We start from the raw sequence: 22,157 nt of genomic DNA on the forward strand, positions 1-22,157 counted from the left end.
GCAGCGGCAGTAGCGGCGGCGGAGGTGGCGGCTCGGAGGGTCGCGGCCGGTGGGTGCGGAGGGGGGCGGTTATGGGGCGGCTCTGTGGGGCTGGGGGGTCTTGGGGTGCAGGGGGCGGTTATGGGGTGGCTGGGGGTTATGGGGGTGTGGGGGGCGGTTATGGGGCAGCTCTGGGGGCTGGGGGTTGTTAGGGGTGTAGGGAGCGGTTATGGGGCGGCTGGGGGGTTATGGGGCAGCTGTGGGGGGCTGGTGGGTTGTTAGGGGTGTATGGGGCGGCTCTGTGGGGCTGTTGGGGGTTTGGGGTGCAGGGGGCGGTTATGGAGCAGCACTGGGGGGCTGTTGGGGGTGTGGGGGCGGCTATGGGGCAGCAGGGGGTTATGGGGTGGCTCTGTGGGGCTGGGGGGTCTTGGGGTGCAGGGAGCGGTTATGGGGCAGCTCTGGGGGGCTGTTGGGGGTGTGGGGGGCGGCTATGGGGCAGCTGTGGGGGGCTGGGGGTTGTTAGGGGTGTAGGGGGTGGCTATGGGGCAGCAGGGGGTTATGGGGCAGCTCTGGGGGGCTGGGTGATTGTTAGGGGTGTAGGGAGCAGTTATGGGGCGGCTGGGGGGGTTATGGGGCGGCTGGGGGTTATGGGGCAGCTGTGGGGGCTGGTGGGTTGTTAGGGGTGTAGGGGCGGTTATGGGGCAGCACTGGGGGGCTGTTGGGGGTGTGGGGGCGGCTATGGGGCAGCTGTGGGGGGCTGGGGGTTGTTAGGGGTGTAGGGGGTGGCTATGGGGCAGCGGGGGGTTATGGGGTGGCTCTGTGGGGCTGGGGGTGTTGGGGTGCAGGGGCGGTTATGGGGCAGCTGGGGGTTTATGGGGCGGTTCTGTGGGGCTGGAGGGGTGTTGGGGTGTAGGGAGCAGTTATGGGGCAGCTCTGTGGGGCTGGAGGGGTAGGGGCTGGTTATGGGGTGGCTCCGTGGGGTTGGGGGGCTGTTGGGGGTGTGGGGGGCGGTTATGGGGCAGCTCTGTGGGGCTGGGTGGGATGTTGGGGTGTGGGGGAGGTTATGAGGCGGCTGTGTGGGGCTGGGGGTGGTTATGGGGCAGTGGGGGGCAGTTATGGGGGGCTGGGAGGGGTTGGGGGACAGTTGTGGGGCTGGGGGGCTCTGGGGTCCATATGTGGGGCTGGGGGGCTGTTGGGATGTGGGAGGCACTTGGGGGGCTGGGGGAGCTACAGGGGCGGTTGTGGGGCTCACATATTCCCCCCCTAGGGCACTTATGGGGCCTGGGGGGCAGTTGGGGGGCAGCAAAAGACCCCCCCGGGGGAGTTGGGGGGCAGTCGGGACTCTATGGGGCAGTTGGGGGGGCAATTAGGGACCCCACGGGGCACTTGTGGGGCAGCCAGGCACGGTGTGGGGCAGCCGTGGGGCCCTTAACCCCCCCCCGGGAACCCACCCGCTCGCTGTGGGGCAGGGAGGACCCTGGGGGAGGGGTTAATTACCTCTGGGGGAGGGGTTAATTACTCCTAGGGGGTTAATTACCTTGGGGAGGGGTACCCCTGGAAGGGGTACCCCTGGGGAGGGGTTAATTACCCCTGGGGAGGGGTTAATTACCCCTAGGGGGGTTAATTACTCCTGGGGGGAGGGGTTAATTACCCCTGGGGGGTTAATTACCCTTGGGGGAAGGGGTTAATTACCCCCGGAGGCAATTAATTATATCTTGGGGGAGTTAATTGCCCCCCAAAGGGTTTAATTACCCCCCAGGGGCAGTTAATTATTGGCGGGGGGGGATTAATTAGTACTAGGGGGGAGTTAATTACCCCTGCAGGCCATTAATTACCCCGTGGGGGGATTAATTACCCCTGGGGGGAGCTAATTGCCCCCAGGGAGAGTTAATTACCCCCGGGGGGAGCTAATTACCCCCGGGGCGGCTTAATTATGCCTTGGGTGGAATTAATTACCCCAGAGGGGATTAATTACCCCCTGGGGGGGTGTTAATTATCCCTTGGGGGGGGACTAATTACCCCGGGAGGATCTAATTACCCCCTGGGGGCAGTTAATTACCCCTGGGGGGGTTAATTACCCCTGGAGAAGATTAATTACCCCGGGGGGGAGTTAATTACCCCTGGAGATTAATTACCCCTGCAGGGAGTTAATTACCCCCAGAGCAGATTAATTACCCCAGAGAGCGTTAATTATTTAAGGGGGGAGTTAATTACCCCCGGAGAAAATTAATTACCCCCGGGGGGGGTTAATTACCCCTGGGGGCAGTTAATTACCCCCAGAGGAAATTAATTACCCCAGAGAGCATTAATTATCCAAGGGGGGAGTTAATTACCCCTGGGGGGGGTTAATTACCCCTGGAGAAGATTAATTACCCCTGGGGGGGAGTTAATTACCCCTGGGGGGGGTTAATTACCCCTGGGGGGAGTTAATTACCCATGGAGAAGATTAATTACTCCTAGGGGGAGTTAATTACCCTGGGGGCAGTTAATTACCCCCAGAGGAGATTAATTACCCCTGGGGGGAGTTAATTACCCCTGGGGGGAGTTAATACCCCTGGAGAACGTTAATTACCCTAGAGAGCATTAATTATCTAAGGGGGGAGTTAATTACCCCCAGAGGAGATTAATTACCCCAGAGAGCGTTAATTATCTAAGGGGGGAGTTAATATCCCTGGAAAAAATTAATTATCCCCTGGGCGGGGGGGTAATTACCCCTGGATAAGATTAATTAGTCCTAGGGGGAGTTAATTACCCTGGGGGGGAGTTAATTACCCCCAGAGGAGATTAATTACCCCTGGGGGGAGTTAATTACCCCCAGAGAAGATTAATTACCCCAGAGAGCGTTAATTATCCAAGGGGGGGGTTAATTACCCCTGGATAAGATTAATTACCCCCGGGGGGGGTTAATTACCCGGGGGGATTAATTACCCCAGAGAGCGTTAGTTATCCAAGGGGGGTTAATTACCCCTGAAGTGAGTTAATTACCCTGGGGGGGAGTTAATTACCCCTGGGGGGAGTTAATTACCCGTGGAGAAGATTAATTACTCCTAGGGGGAGTTAATTACCCTGGGGGGGAGTTAATTACCCCCAGAGGAGATTAATTACCCCAGAGAGTGTTAATTATCCAAGGGGGGAGTTAATTACCCCCGGGGGGGGGGTTAATTACCCCCAGAGAAGATTAATTACCCCAGAGAGCGTTAGTTATCCAAGGGGGGGGTTAATTACCCCCGGGGGGGGGTTAATTAGCCGCGGGGGCAGTTAACGACCCCGGGGCCGTGCCGCAGCCATGGGGGAGCTGAGCGACCTGGACCGGCAGATCGAGCAGCTGCGGCGCTGCGAGCTCATCAAGGAGAGCGAGGTCAAGGCTCTTTGCGCCAAAGCCCGGTAATTAACGATCCCCGACGTTAATTAACGCCCCCCCGGGGTAATTAGAGCCCTCTCCTGGGGGGGGGGGGTAATTTTTCCCGGGGAATAAATCATTTTCTTGCCGTATTTTATTTTTAGGGAGATTTTGGTGGAGGAGAGCAACGTCCAGCGGGTCGATTCCCCCGTCACCGTGAGTTGGGGGCAGGGGGTGGGGGGGGTCGAGGGGGTGGGTGTGGGGGGTGGGGGTACATATGGGGGGCTGGGGGGCAGATGTGGGGGTCTAAGGGGTGGATATGGGGGCTGGGGGCAGAGGTGGGGGCTAGGGGGTACATATGGGGGGCTGGGGGGCAGAGGTGGGGGTCTAGGGGGTGGATATGGGGGCTGGGGGGCAGAGGTGGGGGTCTAGGGGGTGGATATGGGGGCTGGGGGTACATATGGGGGCTGGGGGGCAGAGGTGGGGGTAGGGGTTACATATGGGGGGCAGATGTGGGGGTCTAGGGGATGGATATGGGGGCTGGGGGGCAGATGTGGGGGTCTAGGGAGTGGATATGGGGGGCTGGGGGTAGAGGTGGGGGTCTAGGGGGTGGATATGGGGGCTGGGGGTACATATGGGGGCTGGGGGCAGATGTGGGGGTCTAAGGGATGGATATGGGGGCTGGGGGCAGATGTGGGGGTCTAGGGGTGGATATGGGGGGTAGGGGGTACATATGGGGGGCAGATGTGGGGGTCTAGGGGATGGATATGGGGGGCTGGGGGCAGATGTGGGGGTCTAGGGGTGGATATGGGGGGTAGGGGGTACATATGGGGGGCTGGGGGGCAGAGGTGGGGGGTAGGGAGCACATGTGGGGGCTGAGGGGCAGATGTGGGGGTCTAAGGGGTGGATATGGGGGGCTGGGGGCACATGGGCTCTAGGGGGTGGATATGGGGAGCTGTGGGGTAGATGTGGGGGTCTGGAGGTAAATATGGGGAGCTGTGGGGCAGATGAAGGGGTAGGGGGTACATATGGGGGCTGGGGGCAGATGTGGGGGTGTAGGAGGCACATGTGGGGGTCTAGGGGTGGTTATGGGGAGCTGGGGGGTGTATACAGGGGTGTAAGGGGTGGATATGGGGGCAGGTGTGGGGCAGGTATAGGTCTGGGGGTGCATGTGGGGAAGCAGGGCGCAGATACGAGGCTCCGTGGGGCGGATGTGGGGGCTGGGGGAGGTTTTTGGGGGGCAGTGGGGGTCCCGCGGGGCACTTGGGGGCTCTGACCCCATTTCCGCCCCAGGTGTGCGGCGACATCCACGGGCAGTTCTATGACCTCAAGGAGCTCTTCAGGGTGAGCTGCCCCCAAGTGCCCCCCAGACCCCTAACTGCCCTCGTAGACCCCCAAGTGCCCTCCAACTACTTCTCCCGCCCCAACTCTTCCCTTACTGCCCCCAACCACTCCCCGTGCCCCCAACCGACCCTCTGCCCCCAACCACTTTTTCACACCCCTTAACTGCCCCACAACCACCCCCGGTGCCCCTAACTGCACCCCGGACCCCTAGTTGTCCCCAACCACCCCCGTGCCCCCTAACTGCCCCCTAACTGTGTGTCCTGCCCCCAACCTCCCCCTGCCCCCTAACTCCCTCCCCAACTGCCTGCCTGCGCCCCACAACTGCCCCCGTGTTCCCTTACTTCCCCCAACTGCCCCCCACCGTCCCCTAAGTGCCTCCTGTGCCCCCAATCGCCCCTAAGTGCCCTCCAACCATCCCCTGCCCCCTAAGTGCCCCCAACTACTTTTTCATGCTCACTTATTACCTCACAACTGCTCCTGTGCTCCTCCTGCCCCCCAACCGCCCCTAAGTGCCCCCCAACCATCCCCTGCCCCTAAGTGCCCCCAACTACTTTTTCATGCCCACTTATTACCTCACAACTGCTCCTGTGCTCCTCCTGCCCCCCAACTGCTCCTCCTGCCCCCCAACTGCCCCCTAAGTGCCCTCCCAACCATCCCCTGCCCCTAAGTGCCCCCCAACCACTTTTTCATGCTTCCTTGTTGCTCTCCAACTGCCCTTGTGCCCCTAAGTGCCCCCCAACTGCCCCCTAAGTGCCCCCCAACCATCCCCTGCCCCTAAGTGCCCCCCAACCACTTTTTCATGCTTCCTTGTTGCTCTCCAAGTGCCCTTGTGCTCCCTGCGTGCCCCCCAACTGCTCCCTGCGTGCCCCCCAACTGCTCCCTACGTGCTCCCCGTGCCCCCCAACTGCCCCCTAAGTGCTCTCTGCCCCCAGGTGGGGGACGTCCCGAGACCAACTACCTGTTCATGGGGGACTTCGTGGATCGGGGCTTCTACAGCGTCGAGACCTTCCTGCTGCTGCTGGCCCTCAAGGTTGGCCCCCGGGGGGCCCCCATGGGGCACCCAAGTGTCTGGGGAGGGGTCCTGGGGGGCACCCAAGTGTCTGGGGGGCACCCATGGGGCACCCAGGTGTCTGGGGATGGGACCTGGGGGGCACCCAGGTGTCTGGGGGCACCCATGGGGCACCCAGGTGTCTGGGGAAGGGACCTGGGGGCACCCAGGTGTCCGGGGGCACCCATGGGGCACCCAGGTGTCTGGGGAGGGGACCTGGGGGCACCCAAGTGTCTGGGGGGCACCCATGGGGCACCCAGGTGTCTGGGGAGGGGACCTGGGGGCACCCAGGTGTCCAGGGGCACCCATGGGGCACCCAGGTGTCTGGGGAGGGGACCTGGGGGGCACCCAGGTGTCCGGGGGGCACCCATGGGGCACCCAAGTGTCTGGGGAGGGGACCCGGGGGGCACCCAGGTGTCCGGGGGGCACCCATGGGGCACCCAGGTGTCTGGGGAAGGGACCTGGGGGGCACCCAGGTGTCTGGGGGGCACCCATGGGGCACCCAGGTGTCTGGGGAGGGGACCTGGGGGGCACCCAAGTGTCTGGGGGGCACCCATGGGGCACCCAGGTGTCTGGGGAAGGGACCTGGGGGGCACCCAGGTGTCCGGGGGGCACCCATGGGGCACCCAGGTGTCTGGGGAGGGGACCCCACTGTCCGGGGGGCACCCATGGGGGAAACCGGGGATCGGGGGGGGGGGGGGGGGGGCACCCACGTGGCGGAGGGCCCCAGCCCCCCTCCCCCCCCGGGTGGGCACCCACGGGTGCGTCCGGGCGTGGCAGGTTCGTTACCCCGACCGCATCACCCTGATCCGGGGGAACCACGAGAGCCGTCAGATCACGCAGGTGTACGGCTTCTACGACGAGTGCCTGCGCAAGTACGGCTCCGTCACCGTCTGGCGCTACTGCACCGAGATCTTCGACTACCTCAGCCTCTCCGCCATCATCGACGGCAAGGTGGGCGCGCCCGCACACGCCTCGCCACGCCACGCCCCGCGCCCGGGCCGAGCGGGGGGCCGCGCGCGATGGGGCCGCGCCGGCGGGTTCGGAGGTAGCGGGGGGCCGCGCGCGATGGGGCCGCGCCGGCGGGTTCGCTCGCCGCCGCCGCCGCTTCGTTGCGGCTGGGGGAGGGGTTAGGACACGCTAAGCGCGTGTTAGGACACATTAAGGACACGCTGAGGGCGTGCGAGTGCGGGGGAAGGTCTGTTTGCGGGCGCTGCGCCGGTAGGTTTCCTCTTTGCAGTGGCGTTGCCATCATGGATGGCCTGATTAATACACTAGGACGTACTGAGATGCGTTAGGACACGCTAAGTACATGTTAGGACACGTTAAGGACACGCCAAGAGCGTGCGAGTGCGGGGGAAGGTCTGTTTGCGGGCGCTGCGCCAGTAGGTTTCCTCTTTGCGGTGGCGTTGCCATCACAGATGGCCCGGTGAGCACGTTAGGACGTACTGAGATACGTTAGAACACGCTAAGCACACGTTAGGACACGTTAAGGACACGCCGAGAGCGTGCGAGTGCAGGGGAAGGTCTGTTTGCGGGCGCTGCACCGGCAGGTTACCTCTTTGTGGCATCATTGCCATCACGGATGGCCCGGTGAGCACGCTAGGACACACTGAGATACATTAGAACATGCTAAGCACATGCTAGGACACGTTAAGGTCATGCTAAGAGCACGTGAGTGTGGAGGAAGGTCTGTTTGTGGGCGCTGCACCAGCAGGTTTCTTTTTTGTGGCATCGTTGCCATCGCAGATGGCCCGGTGAGCGCGTTAGGACATACTCAGATACGTTAGAACACGCTAAGCACATGTTAGGACACGTTAAGGACACGCTGAGGGCGTGCGAGTGCGGGGGAAGGTCTGTTTGCGGGCGCTGCGCCGGTAGGTTTCCTCTTTGCGGTGTTATTGCCATTGTGGATGGCCTGATGAATGCACTGAGGCGTACTGAGATGCGTTAGAACACGCTAAGTACATGTTAGGACACGTTAAGGACACGCCGAGAGCACGCGAGTGCGGGGGAAGGTCTGTTTGCGGGCGCTGCGCCAGCAGGTTACCTCTTTGCGGCATCATTGCTATCACAGATGGCCCGGTGAGCACGCTAGGACGTACTGAGATGCGTTAGGACACGCTAAGCACATGTTAGGACACGTTAAGGACACGCTGAGGGCGTGCGAGTGCGGGGGAAGGTCTGTTTGCGGGCGCTGCGCCGGTAGGTTTCCTCCTTGTGGCATCATTGCCATCACGGATGGCCTGGTGAGCACGCTAGGACGTACTGAGATGCGTTAGGACACGCTAAGCACATGTTAGGACATGTTAAGGACACGCCGAGAGCGTGCGAGTGCAGAGGAAGATCTGTTTGCGGGCGCTGCGCTGGCCGGTTTCCTCTTTGCGGCGGCGTTGCTGTCATGCATGGACCGACGAGCACAGTAGAACATACTGAGATACGTTAGGACATGCTATGGTCACGCTAAGCACATGCTAAGCACACACGAGGGCATGGGGAGCCATTTGGGGCCCCTTGTGGGGAGGTTACGCCAGCGGCTTCGGTTTGTGCGGACTCATTGCCATCATGGAACGCTCCGTGAGCACGCTGCGATACGTTAGGACACGCTAAGCACACGTTTAGGGCATGGTCGGACACGCTAAGCACGCTTGGGGCTGCGGGGAGGCGTCGGTGCCCGCGTGTTGGGAGATTGCACCAGCGCCTTCGCCCTCTGCAGCGCCGTTGCCATCGTTAGGACACGCTGGGGTATGTTAGGACACGCTAAGCACGTGTTAATGATGCGCCAGGACACGCTAAGGTCACGCTGAGCACACACGTGGGCGTAGGAGGATCTGTTTTGGCGAGCCGCGTCAGCAGCTTCACTCTCTGCAGCGTCGTTGCCGCCGTAGGGGGCGTGCTCAGCACGGTGGGGTGTGTCAGTGTACGGTGAGCGCACGCTAAGGACACGCTAAGCACACGCAAAGGTGCGGGGACACGCGGGGGCTGTGTGTTGGTGGGAGGCACTGGTAGCTTTGCTCTCTGCGGCCCCATTGCCATCGTGACGGCAGGATGAGGACGCTGGGGTGCTTTAAGACTTGCTAAGCACATGTTAAGGACATGCTAGGACACGCTAAGGTCACGCTAAGCACACGCAAGAGCGTGGAGAGGCGGCGGGGGCTGCGTGTGCGGGGGCTGCGCCGGTGGCTTTGCTCTCCGCAGCCTCGTTGCCGTCGTGGAAGGCACGACGAGGACGCTCAGGTATTTTTAGGACATGTTAAGAACACGCTTAGACACGCTAAGGACACGCTAAGCACATACAGGGGCGTGGGACGGCCCCCGGGGCTCCGTTTGGGGGGGCTGCATGGGGGCTTTGCCCCACCCGGAGTCCCTCCAGCTTCACGGGGTGGGGGGGGGGATGCGAGTATCGCACGCCCCGCACATGCTAAGCACACGCGTGTCTCCACAGATCTTCTGCGTGCACGGGGGCCTCTCGCCCTCCATCCAGACGCTGGACCAGATCCGCACCATCGACCGCAAGCAGGAGGTGCCCCACGACGGCCCCATGTGCGACCTCCTCTGGTCCGACCCCGAGGGTGAGGCCCCGCACACGCGTGTCAGCCCGTGTCGGTGCGTGTCCCACCCTGTAGCCCCGCCCACCGGGGCAGGGAGAGGCCAGCTGCCCCCGTGTCACGTCCCGTGTCGCGCGCCATGGCTTCCCCGTCGCCGTGGCTCCGTGACGCGGGGGTGACGCGCGTGAGCGTTGCGTGTTGTCGTGTAGAGGTGCCAGGTTGGGGTGCGCGGGGCTCCGGGTGACACGCGTGTGACGCCTCCCAGCCCCGCCAAGCTGGTTCGCGTGACACGCGTGTGACGCTACAGCCACCTCGGGTTAGTCCACGTGACGCACGACGCGCCTGCGAGCCACGCGTTGGGTCACGCATCCGGCTCACGTGTCCTTCCGCATACGCCCCGTGTTGGTCCGTGTGGCTGAACGCGCCACACGTGTGCCCGTGACGTCTGCTCCGCGTGACGCGCGTACATACACGTGACGCGCACGTCCCCCCCCCCCGCGCCCCGTGTTGGCCCGCGTGCCTCGAGTCACCCCCGCGCGCGCCCCCCCCAGCCCCCAGAGAGCCCACCCCAGCCCGTAACACGCGTGTGGCGTGTCGGCAGACACGACGGGCTGGGGCGTGTCCCCGCGGGGGGCGGGGTACCTGTTCGGCAGCGACGTGGTGGCCCAGTTCAACGCCTCCAACGACATCGACATGATCTGCCGCGCCCACCAGCTCGTCATGGAGGGCTACAAGTGGCACTTCAACGAGACCGTCCTCACCGTCTGGTCCGCCCCCAACTACTGCTACAGGTCAGCGACACGCCAATGACACGCGAAGAACACGCAAAGGGGAAAGGAAGGGCGGGGGGGACACGCACGCGGCGGGGGGCTGCTGGCGGCAGCGGGATGGGAGCGTTCTCCTTGGGCGGTGGGTCGGGGATCGATGGTGGGGGTGTTGAGGCGCTAAGAACACGCTAAGAACACGCCAAGAACATGCTAAGGTGGGGGAGAGCGAGGGGCGAAGGGATGCGGGGTGGGGGGACAGCGGTGGGCGGCGAGGGACACGGGAGTGGGACCTTCCCTGTCGCGGGGTTGGCCCCTGCCTGGTGCTACGGGTGAGTCTCAACACGCTCAGAACATGCTAAGAACACGCTAAGATGTGCTGGGACACGCGGTGAGGGAAAATGGGGTTGGGTGGGCAGCCAGTGACGCTTGAACGGGACCGCCTTCGTCACGGGGTTGGCCACCGACTGCTGCTGCGGGTGAGTTGACACGCTAAGGACACGCTGACAACACGCTAAGGACACGCTGACAACACGCTAAGGACACGCTAGGACGCGTGACAAAAGGGACGCGGGACGGGGGAGCTCTGACCGACTCTCGAAGGGGACCGCCGTGGGGTCGGCCACCGACCGCCGCTCCGGGCGAGTCACCGAGCGCGCGCCAAGCGCACGCGAAGCGCACGCTAAGCACACGCTAAGCACACGCTCCGCCCCGCAGGTGTGGGAACGTGGCGGCCATCTTGGAGCTGGACGAGCACCTGCAGAAGGAGTTCATCATCTTCGAGGCGGCGCCGCAGGAGACGCGGGGGATCCCCTCCAAGAAGCCGGTGGCCGACTACTTCCTGTGACCCCCTCGGCCCCGCCCGTGTGCCCAAGGGGGTCCCCTGGGGCCACCTAGGGCCACCTCGTGGCCACTGTGTCCCCACGGGGTCACCTGCGTCCCCTGGGGCCACCCTGTGGCCACCGTGTCCCCAAGGGATCTCCTGGGGCTACCTAGGGCCACCCCGCGGCCACCGTGTCCCCACAAGGTCCTCTGGGGCCACCTAGGGCCACCCCGCGGCCACCATGTCCCCAAGGGGTCCCCTGGGGCCACCCCATGGCCACCTCGTGGCCACCGTGTCCCCAAGGGGTCACCTGCGTCCCCTGGGGCCACCCGCGGCCACCGTGTCCCCACGGGGTCCCCTGGGGCCACCCTGTGGCCACCGTGTCCCCAAGGGATCCCCTGGGGCCACCTAGGGCCACCTCGTGGCCACCGTGTCCCCAAGGGGTCACCTGCGTCCCCTGGGGCCACCCCGCGGCCACCGTGTCCCCAGGGGATCTCCTGGGGCTACCTAGGGCTACCCCGCGGCCACCGTGTCTCCAAGGGGTCCCCTGGGGCCACCTAGGGCCACCCCGTGGCCACCGTGTCCCCAAGGGGCCACCTAGGGCCACCCCATGGCCACCGTGTCCCCAAGGGGTCACCTGCGTCCCCTAGGGCCACCCCATGGCCACCGTGTCCCCACGGGGTCCCCTGGGGCCACCTAGGGCCACCCCACGGCCACCGTGTCCCCACAAGGTCCTCTGGGGCCACCTAGGGCCACCCCGCGGCCACCGTGTCCCCAAGGGATCTCCTGGGGCCACCTAGGGCCACCCCGCGGCCACTGTGTCCCCAAGGGGCCACCTAGGGGGGTCACCTGCATCCCCTGGGGCCACCCCGTGGCCACCGTGTCCCCAAGGGACCACCTAGGGCCACCCCATGGCCACCATGTCCCCAAGGGGCCACCTAGGGCCACCCCATGGCCACCGTGTCCGCAAGGGGTCACCTAGGGCCACCCCATGGCCACCGTGTCCCCAAGGGGTCCCCTGGGGCCACCTAGGGCCACCCCGCGGCCACCGTGTCCCCAAGGGGCCACCTAGGGCCACCCCATGGCCACCGTGTCCCCAAGGGGTCACCTGCGTCCCCTAGGGCCACCCCGCAGCCACCGTGTCCCCAAGGGGTCACCTAGGGCCACCCCGCGGCCACCGTGTCCCCAAGGGGTCACCTAGGGCCACCCCGTGGCCACCGTGTCCCCAGGAGCCATGGGGTGTCCCCTCCACGATGGCCGCTGCTGGTGGCATCTAGGGAGGCTTGGGGACATTGTCCTGGTCCTTGTCCTCTCCTGGCCACCGTGGTGTCACCTGTGTCCCCTGGGCCACCTCCCTGTCCCCCAAAGTGGCCATGTTCCCTCCTGTCACCCTCCCCTGGGGACAGCCTGCTCCCCTTCCTGTCCCTCTGGGGACACCCCGTGACCTTTGGGGACATCCCGTGACCTTTGGGGACATCCCATGACCTTTGGGGACACCCCGTGACCTTTGAGGACATCCCGTGACCTTTGGGGACACCAGTCATCTTTGAGGACACCCCATGACCTTTGGGGACATTTTGTGACCTTTGGGGATGCCCGTGACCTTTGGGGACAACCTGTGACCTTTGGGGACACCTTGTGACCTTTGGGGACATCCTGTGACCTTTGGGGACACCAGTCATCTTTGAGGACACCCCATGACCTTTGGGGACATTCTGCGACCTTTGAGGACACCCCATGACCTTTGGGGACACCTGTGACCTTTGGGGACGCCCATGACCTTTGGGGACGCCTTGTGACCTTTGGGGACAACCTGTGACCTTTGGGGATATTCTGTGACCTTTGAGGACATCCCGTGACCTTTGGGGACACCCCGTGACCTTTGGCCCCCCCCCCGGGGTGGCCCCTCCTCTCCCCTCCCCCCCCCCCCGCGCGCGTTTTGGGGTGAAAACGGGGATTTTTTTGGACGCCGTTTCTGCTCCTTTTAGATAAAAAAACGTCAAAAACGCCCCAGGGTGTCGTAAACTGGGGGGGCCATAGGGGACACGGGGGACCCGGGGGCTATAGGGGACATGGGGGCTATAGGGGACATGGGGGCTATAGGGGACACGGGGGCTGTGGGGGACACGGGGGACACAGGGGCTATAGGGGACACGGGGGCTATAGGGGACATGGGGGACACGGGGGACATGGGGGACACGGGGGCTATGGGGGACACGGGGGACATGGGGGCTATAGGGGACATGGGGGCTATAGGGGACACAGGGGCTATGGGGGACACGGGAGCTATAGGGGACACGGCTGTGGGGGACATGGGGGACACGGGGGCTATAGGGGACACGGGGGCTATGGGGGACACGGGGGCTATGGGGGACATGGGGGACACGGGGGACACGGGGGCTATGGGGGACACGGGGGCTATAGGGGACACGGGGGCTATAGGGGACATGGGGGCTATAGGGGACACGGGGGCTATAGGGGACATCGGGGCTATGGGGGACACGGGGGCTATGAGGGACACGGGGCTGTGGGGGACACGGGCTGTGGGGAACACGGGGGACACAGGGGCTATAGGGGACACAGGGGCTATGGGGGACACGGGGGCTATAGGGGACACGGGGGACATGGGGGACACAGGGTCTATGGGGGACATCGGGGCTATGGGGGACACGGGGGCTATGGGGGCCATGGGGGACACAGGGGCTATAGGGGACACGGGGGCTATAGGGGACACAGGGGCTATGGGGGACACGGGGCTATAGGGGACACGGAGGCTATGGGGGACACGGGGATATGGGGGACATGGGGGCTATGGGGGACACGGGGGCTATGGGGGACACGGGGGCTATGGGGGCCATGGGGGACACAGGGGCTATAGGGGACACGGGGGCTATGGGGGACACGGAGGCTATAGGGGACACGGAGGCTATGGGGGACACGGGGGCTATAGGGGACACGGGGGCTATGGGGGACACGGGGGCTATGGGGGACACGGGGGACACAGGGGCTATAGGGGACACGGGGGCTATGGGGGACACGGGGGCTATAGGGGACACGGAGGCTATGGGGGACACGGGGGCTATAGGGGACATGGGGGACATGGGGGCTATAGGGGACACGGGGCTATGGGGGACACGGGGGCTATAGGGGACATGGGGGACATGGGGGCTATGGGGGACACGGGAGCTATAGGGGACACGGGGGCTATGGGGGACATCGGGGCTATGGGGGACACGGGGCTATGAGGGACACAGGGGCTATAGGGGACACGGGGCTATGGGGGACACGGGGCTATAGGGGACACGGGGTCTATAGGGGACACAGGGTCTATGGGGGATACAGGGGCTATAGGGGACATGGGAGACACGGGGGCTATAAAAAACCGCGCTATACGGGACACGGGGGACATGGGGGATATGGGGGCTATAGGGGACACGGGGGAAATGGGGGACACGGGCTATAGGGGACACGGGAGGGATGGGGGGCTATAGGGGACACGGTATGGGGGATACATGGGACATGGAAGGCTATAGGGGACACATGAGTTATGGGGGGCTATAGGGGACACGGAGAGTACAGGGGACACGGGAGGGATGGGGGCTATAGGGGACACGGTATAGGAGACATGGGACAAGGGGTATAGAGGACACATGAGTTATGGGGGGCTATAGGGGACATGGGAGGGATGGGGGCTATAATGGACACAGGGGGATGAGGGGTATAGAGGACACATGAATTAATGGGGGCTATAGGGGACACAGGAGGTATGGGGGATATGGGAGGGATGGGGGCTATAGGAGACATGGGGGTACAGGGAACATGTGAGGGATGGGGGCTATAGGGGACACGGGGGATGAGGGGTATAGAGGACACATGAGTTATGGGGGGCTATAGGGGACCCGGGGGTACAGGGGACATGGAAGGGATGGGGGCTATAGGGGTCACAGGGCGGCTATGGGGACCCTGTAGGGGACAGATGGGGGGGCTATAGGGGACCCTGTAGGGGACAGATGGGGGGCTATAGGGGTCACAGGGGCTATAGAGGACCCTGTAGGGAACAGATGGGGGGCTATAGGGGACACGTGAAGTATGGGGGCTATAGGGAACACAGGGGCTATAGGGGACCCTGTAGGGGACAGATGGGGGGCTATAGGGGACACGTGAAGTATGGGGGCTATAGGGAACACGGGGCTATAGGAGACCCTGTAGGGAACAGATGGGGGGCTATAGGGGACACAGGGGGCTATAGGGGACCCTGTAGGGGACAGATGGGGGCTATAGAGGACACAGGGGTCTATAGGGGACCGTGCAGGGAACAGATGGGGGGCTATAGGGGACACGTGAAGTATGGGGGCTATAGGGGACACAGGGGCTATAGGGGACCCTGTAGGGGACAGATGGGGGGCTATAGGGGACACAGGGGGCTATAGAGGACCCTGTAGGGGACAGATGGGGGCTATAGGGAACACAGGGGGCTATAGGGGACCCTGTAGGGGACAGATGGGGGCTATAGGGGTCACAGGGGGCTATAGAGGACCCTGTAGGGGACAGATGGGGGCTATAGGGGACACGTGAAGTATGGGGGCTATAGGGAACACAGGGGGCTATAGGGGACCCTGTAGGGGACAGATGGGGGCTATAGGGGACACAGGGGTCTATAGGGGACCGTGCAGGGAACAGATGGGGGCTATAGGGGACACGTGAAGTATGGGGGCTATAGGGGACACAGGGGGCTATAGGGGACCCTGTAGGGAACAGATGGGGGCTATAGGGGACATGTGAAGTATGGGGGCTATAGGGGTCTATAGGGGACCGTGCAGGGACAGATGGGGGGCTATAGGGGACACGTGAAGTATGGGGGCTATAGGGAACACAGGGGGCTATAGGGGACACGTGAAGTATGGGGGCTATAGGGGTCTATAGGGGACCGTGCAGGGACAGATGGGGGGCTATAGGGGACACGTGGGGCTGTGAGGACGCGTACAGCGCCATGAGGGGGGACTGTATGGGGCACGCGGCGGGGCCATCCCCCGCCATCCCTGGGTGTCCCCTTGGGTGCCGGAGCAGAGCCCCCTTGAGAGCCCCGCCCACTCAAGGGGTAGGCCCCGCCTCCTGCTGCCTGCCCCGCCTCCCGGGAGCCACACCCTGGCCTGGAGGAGGGGCTGCAGGGGCACTGGGCTGAGCCAGGTGCCTTCCCATCAGCCCCTGGGGCTGAGCCAAGATGGCTGCCCTCCCATCAGCCCCTGGGGCTGAGCCAAGATGGCCGCCTCATCATCAGCCCCTGGGGATGACCCAAGATGGCTGCCCTCCCATCAGCCCCTGGGGCTGAGCCAAGATGGCCGCCTCCCCATCAGCCCCTGGGGATGACACAAGATGGCCGCCCTCCCATCAGCCCCTGGACTGACCCAAGATGGCCACCTTCCCATCAGCCCCTGGGGCTGAGCCAAGATAGCTGCCTTCCCATCAGCCCCTGGGGCTGACCCAAGATGGCTGCCTCCCCATCATGCCCTGGGGCTGACCCAAGATGGCTGCCTTCCCATCAGCCCCCGGGGCTGACCCAACATGGCCGCCCTCCCATCATCCCCTGGGGCTGACCCAACATGGCTGCCTTCCCATCAGCCCCCGGGGCTGACCCAACATGGCTGCCTTCCCATCAGCCCCTGGGGCTGACCCAAGATGGCCACCCTCCCATCAGCCCCTGGGGCTGACCCAACATGGCTGCCTTCCCATCAGCCCCCGGGGCTGACCCAAGATGGCTGCCTTCCCATCAGCCCCCGGGGCTGACCCAAGATGGCTGCCTTCCCATGACCCATGACCCCCTGGGGCTGACCCAAGATGGCCGCCTTCCCATGATCCCCTGGGGATGAACCAACATGGCCGCCCTCCCATGAGCGCCTGGGGCTGACCCAACATGGCTGCCTCCCCATGGTTCCCCGGGGCTGACCCAAAATGGCCGCTTTCCCATGATCCCCCGGGGCTGACCCAACATGGCCGCCATCATCCCCGGGGCCGCCTCGCCGCCACGTGCCCGAGCCGTGACGTCACTGGGGGGGCGGCGCGCGACGTCATCCGCCGGGGCCGCGGGGGCGGAGCCACCGGACTCCGTTTCCCGGCGCGCCCCGCCCCCCGCCCCCCCCCGCAGCCAGGCCCCGCCCCCTCGAGGGGGCGTGTCCGCCCGCCACGCGCCGCCCGCCGCCATCTTCCCCCTCCTCCCGCCTCTCGCCCGCCCGCCGCGCTCTCGCGAGACCCCGGGGCGCGCCGGGGGGGGGGGGGGGGGGGGGAAGGGGGGGGGGAGTGGAGGTGAAATCTCGCGAGAGCGCCACCGCCGGCGGGCCGGTCTCTCGCGAGATCTCGCCGGCCCCGCCCCTCGGCCGGCAGCGCGCGGCGGCGGCCGCCGCCATTTTGCCGCTGGCTCCGGCGCGGCGGACTCCATTTCCGTGAGCCCCCGGGCGGCGGCGGGGGGGAGCGGGCGGGGGGGGCGGCGGAGCGAGGCGGGAGGGGGGAGACGGCGGCGGGGCCGGGGGGCGGTGGCCATTTTGCGGCGGCGGATGGCGGCGGTTCCGCGGCGGGGCTGAGGCCGGCGGAGGCGGAGCGGGAGGCGCCTCCCCGGGTCCCTCCGCCCGCCCCCCCCCCCTCCCCGGTGAGGTGCCGGGGCTGCGGCGGGAACGGCCGGGAGCGATCGGTAACGGGAGCGCGGCGGCGGCGTCCCTCCCCCCTCCTTCCCCCCCTCCTTCCCCCCTCAGGGAAAGGGCGGGAAGGGGGAGGGGCGGCGTGGGGAGAGGGGCCGGGGGGAAGGGGTGCCCGGTGTGGGGTGAGGGACCCCAATGTGGGACCCCAAAGTGGGGCAGCCCGAGGGTGTTGGTGTGGGGCTCGGGACCCCCACGTGGGGCTCGGGGACCCCGGTGTGGGGCTCGGGACCCCAGTGTGGGGCACCCCGGGGGTCCCCGTGTGGGGTGAGGGACCCCAGTGTGGGGCAGGCTGAGGGTCCAGCTGTGGGGTTTGGGGACCCCCAAGTGGGGGGCAGGCCTCCGGTGTGGGGCACCCAGAGGGCCCCAGTGGGGTGAAGGACCCTCACATGGGGCACCCTGAGGGCCTCGCCATGGGGCAGGGGACCCCCATGTGGGGCTTGGGGACCCCCAAGTGGGGGGCACGACCCTGGTGTGGGGCACCCAGAGGATCCCAGTGGGGTGAAGGACCCTCACATGGGGCACCCTGAGGGTCCCGCTGTGGGGTGTGGGGCACCCTGAGGGCCTCGCCGTGGGGCAGGGGACCCCCGTGTGGGGCTTGGGGACCCCCCAGTGGGGCAGGGGACCCCCATGTGGGGCTTGGGGTCCTCCAAGTGGGGTGCAGGACCCTGGTGTGGGGCACCCAGAGGGCCCCAGTGGGGTGAAGGACCCTCACATGGGGCACCCTGAGGGTCCTGCCGTGGGGCAGGGGACCCCCAAGTGGGGCTTGGGGACCCCCGTGTGGGGCAGGGGACCCCCAAGTGGGTCACCCCTTTGGCGCAGGTCAAAGTTCACAGGGCCTCTGGGGTCAAGGTTGGGGGCAGGGGCCTCCCTTTATCCGGGGCCATTTTGAGGAGGGCAGCACCCATGGGTGGGGGCAGCACCCAGGGGTGGGGGGGTCACCTACCCCCCCCTCTCCCCCCCCAGGAGCGCCCCCCCCCGCGCCACCGACACCGTGGAAGTGGAGTGTGAGGAAGAGGAGGAGGGCCCCGCGCACACAGGTGGGGCGGCAGCACCCATGGGTGCTGCTGGGGGGGGGGGGGCGGCACCCATGGGTGGCCCCCACCCTGACCCCCCCCTCCCCACCCCAGGCGGCTCGGCGGAGCGCAGGCTGGGCCGCCCGGGTGCCCAGGAGCTGGACGAGGGCTCGGCCCGGCGGCCGCCGGCGCAGGATGAGGCCCCCTTCCCAGCATGCCCTGGGGCAGGCGGGTGGCCCCGGGCCCCCCGCCCCCGCCCTGCCCCCACCCGCCGCTGCACCCCAGGTGAGGGGGGAGGGGAACCCCAACCCCCCCCCCATGAGCCTGGGCATGGGCTGGGGGTCTGCACCCCAAACCAACCCCTCCACCTCATGGCCCCCCAAACCTGCCCCCCCCCAGTCCAGCCCCTGGTTCCAGGCCCCCCATCGCTGTCAGCCCCCCAAAACTCCCCCACCCCCTAGGGCCCCCAAACTCACCCGAGACCCCCTCAAATCCCCCCCAAGGCGTCTCACAAGCCCCATAGCCCCCAAACCGCACTTGGGTCCCCCAAGTCGCCCCCTCCCCAGATGCACCCCCAGCCCCCCAAATTAGCCCCGCCCCCTCCACGACCTCACCCCCAGCCCCCCAAACTCCCCCCGCAGCCCCCCAAAATACCTGCACCCCACAGACCCCCCAAATTCACCTGTGCCCCCCAAGCCCACTCCCACCCCCCCCACTTCTCCCCTCCCTAAGGTTCCCTCCCTGCCCCCATAGCCCCCCAAACCTCATCTGTACCCCCAAACGTACTCCCGCCCCTTAGTCCCCCAAACTTACTTGTGCCCCCCTCCCAGGACTCATTTGGGCCCCCCAAACTCATCCCCACCCCACAGACGTCCCTGAGCCCCCAAGTCCCCTTGAGCCCCCCAAATTCATATTCCCCACCCCCACCCCCCATAGCTCCCCAAACCTCATGCGTGGCCCCGTTACCCCCCAAAGTCGCCCCTGAGCCCCCCAGTCCCCTTGAGCCCCCCAAATTCATATCGCCCCAAACCCACCCATAGCCCCCCAAACCTCATGCGTGACCCCCATTACCCCCCAAAGTCCTCTTGAGCCCCCAAATTCATGTTACCCACCCCCACCCCCATAGCCCCCAAACCTCATCCACCACCCCCGTTACCCCCCAAAGTCACCCCGAGTCCCCTTGAGCCCCCCAAATTCATATCAGCCCCCAAACCCACCCCCGCCCCCCATAGCCCCCCAAACCTCATCCACGACCCCTTGCACCCCCCAAAGTCACCTCCGAGTCTCCACAAGTCCCCTTGAGCCCCCAAATTCATATTACCCACCCCCCATAGCCCCCAAACCTCATCCACGACCCCGGTTACCCCCCAAAGTCGCCCATGAGTCCCCTTGAGCCCCCCCAAATTCATATCAGCCCCCAAACCCACCCCCACCCCCCATAGCCCCCAAACCTCATGCGTGACCCCCATTACCCCCAAAGTCACCCCGAGCCCCCAAGTCCCCTTGAGCCCCCCAAATTCATATTACCCACCCCCACCCCCCATAGCCCCCAAACCTCATCCACGACCCCTGTTACCCCCCCAAAGTCGCCCCAAGCCCCCGAGTCCCCTTGAGCCCCCCAAATTCATATCGCCCCAAACCCACCCCCGCTCCCCATAGCCCCCAAACCTCATCCACAATCCCCATTACCCCCCCAAAGTCGCCCCGAGCCCCCCAGTCCCCTTGAGCCCCCAAAATTCATATTACCCACCCCCACCCCCGTACCCCCCAAACCTCATCCACGACCCCCGTTACCCCCCAAAGTCGCCCCGCGCCCCCGAGTCCCCTTGAGCCCCCCAAACCCAATCCTCCTCTCACCCCCCGTGTCCCCCTCCAGCTCCCCCGGCCAGAATGACGGGCAGCAACCCGGTGTCCCCCGCCTCCTCGGGCTCCCCCGGCAGCGTCTCGCCCCCGCCTCCTCGCCCGCCGGCCCCCCGCCCGATGGCCCCCCGGCCCCGGAACCCCCAGCCTCTGGGACAAGACCCACGCCGAGATCGCCGAGCAGGCCAAGCATGTAAGCGCCCCCCCCCCCCCCCTTTTTTTGGTCCCTTAAGGGGGTGTTTAGGGGGCGCTGGGGGGCTCAGCCCTAGAGTAGCCACCGGAGAGTCTCCAGTTTCATTTAGGGGGGACTTGGGGGCGGGGGGGGATTTGGGGGTGATTGAGGCTGGCCCAGCCACGTATCAGCCGCTGGAGAATCTCTTTGTTAATTTAGGACCCGTTTTGGGGGAGTTTAGGGGTTTTGGGGGCGTTTAGAGGGGCCCAATCTTCTATCAGCCACTGGAGAATCTCTTTATGAATTTAAGACCTGTTTTTGGGGAGTGTAGGGGGTTTTGGGGGCGTTTAGGCTGGCCCAACCCTCTATCAGCCGCTGGAGAATCTCTTTATTAATTTAGGACCCGTTTTAGGGGAGTTTAGGGGGTTTTGGGGGGCGTTTAGGCTGACCCAACCTTCTATCAGTCGCTGCAGAATCTCTTTATTAATTTAGGACCCATTTTGGGGGAGTTTAGGGGGTTTTGGGGGGCGTTTAGGCTGGCCCAACCCTATATCAGCCGCTGGAGAATCTCTTTGTTAATTTAGGACTGATTTTGGGGGAGTTTGTGGGATTTTGGGGGCGTTTAGGCTGACCCAACCCTCTATGAGCCGCTGGAGAATCTCTTTATTAATTTAGGACCCGTTTTAGGGGAGTTTAGGGGGTTTTGGGGGGCGTTTAGGCTGGCCCAACCCTCTATGAGCCGCTGGAGAATCTCTTTATTAATTTAGGACCTGTTTTAGTGGAATTTGGGGGGTTTTGGGGGGCGTTTAGGCTGGCCCAACCCTCTATCAGCCGCTGGAGAATCTCTTTATGAATTTAGGACCCGTTTTGGGGGAGTTTAGGGGTTTTGGGGCGTTTAGGCTGGCCCAACCCTGTATCAGCCGCTGGAGATTCTCTTTGTTAATTTAGGACCCATTTTAGGGGAATTTGGGGGGTTTTGGGGGGCGTTTAGGCTGGCCCAACCCTCTATCAGCCGCTGGAGAATCTCTTTATTAATTTAGGAGCCGTTTTAGGGGAGTTTAGGGGGTTTTGGGGGGCGTTTAGGCTGGCCCAACCCTGTATCAGCCACTGGAGAATCTCTTTATGAATTTAGGACCTGTTTTGGGGGAGTTTAGGGGGTTTTGGAGGGCGTTTAGGCTGGCCCAATCCTCTATGAGCCGCTGGAGAATCTCTTTGTTAATTTAGGACTGATTTTGGGGGAGTTTGTGGGATTTTGGGGGCGTTTAGGCTGGCCCAACCCTCTATCAGCCGCTGGAGAATCTCTTTATGAATTTAGGACCCATTTTGGGGGAGTTTGTGGGATTTTGGGGGGCGTTTAGGCTGGCCCAACCCTGTATCAGCCGCTGGAGAATCTCTTTATTAATTTAAGACCTGTTTTTGGGGAGTTTAGGGGGTTTTGGGGGGCGGTTGGGGCTGGCCCAACCCTGTATCAGCCGCTGGAGAATCTCTTTATTAATTTAGGTCCTGTTTTAGGGGAGTTTAGGGGGATTTGGGGGGCGTTTAGGCTGGCCCAACCCTCTATCAGCCGCTGGAGAATC

General features: G+C 64.6%; 2 protein-coding genes and 1 long non-coding RNA gene across 3 annotated transcripts in view; all 3 read left to right on the plus strand.

Moving 5' to 3' along the window:
- Positions 1–3,211: 3,211 nt before the first annotated feature.
- On the plus strand, positions 3,212–12,813 carry PPP4C (protein phosphatase 4 catalytic subunit). The gene is made up of 8 exons (XM_072849163.1): positions 3,212–3,363; positions 3,484–3,535; positions 4,613–4,667; positions 5,596–5,693; positions 6,492–6,665; positions 9,157–9,283; positions 9,861–10,050; positions 10,741–12,813. The coding sequence occupies exons 1-8, from the start codon at positions 3,266–3,268 to the stop codon at positions 10,868–10,870; spliced, it is 924 nt and encodes a 307-aa protein (XP_072705264.1). The 5' UTR covers positions 3,212–3,265; the 3' UTR covers positions 10,871–12,813.
- Positions 12,814–17,356: 4,543 nt separating this feature from the next.
- LOC140645703 (uncharacterized) lies at positions 17,357–18,806 on the plus strand. The gene is made up of 3 exons (XR_012040040.1): positions 17,357–17,528; positions 18,499–18,572; positions 18,663–18,806. It is a non-coding gene; the product is annotated as an uncharacterized lncRNA (long non-coding RNA).
- Positions 18,807–20,438: 1,632 nt separating this feature from the next.
- Positions 20,439–22,157, plus strand: part of SRCAP (Snf2 related CREBBP activator protein) — a 50,809-nt gene continuing 49,090 nt past the window's right edge. Inside the window, 2 exon segments of the mRNA XM_072849075.1 lie at positions 20,439–20,445; positions 20,489–20,601. Coding sequence (XP_072705176.1) covers positions 20,439–20,445; positions 20,489–20,601 — 120 coding nt within the window.

This window comes from Ciconia boyciana, chromosome 36 (assembly GCF_034638445.1).
Source record: "Ciconia boyciana chromosome 36, ASM3463844v1, whole genome shotgun sequence".
Classification (NCBI taxonomy): Eukaryota; Metazoa; Chordata; class Aves; order Ciconiiformes; family Ciconiidae; genus Ciconia; species Ciconia boyciana.

Bases quoted from the DNA above. Each gene is read 5' to 3' on its own strand.
- PPP4C (XM_072849163.1), top strand. From the start codon at position 3,266: ATGGGGGAGCTGAGCGACCTGGACCGGCAGATCGAGCAGCTGCGGCGC. The intron at 3,364-3,483 runs GTAATTAACGAT...TTTTATTTTTAG, and splicing joins GCTCTTTGCGCCAAAGCCCG to GGAGATTTTGGTGGAGGAGA. The intron at 10,051-10,740 runs GTCAGCGACACG...TCCGCCCCGCAG, and splicing joins GCCCCCAACTACTGCTACAG to GTGTGGGAACGTGGCGGCCA.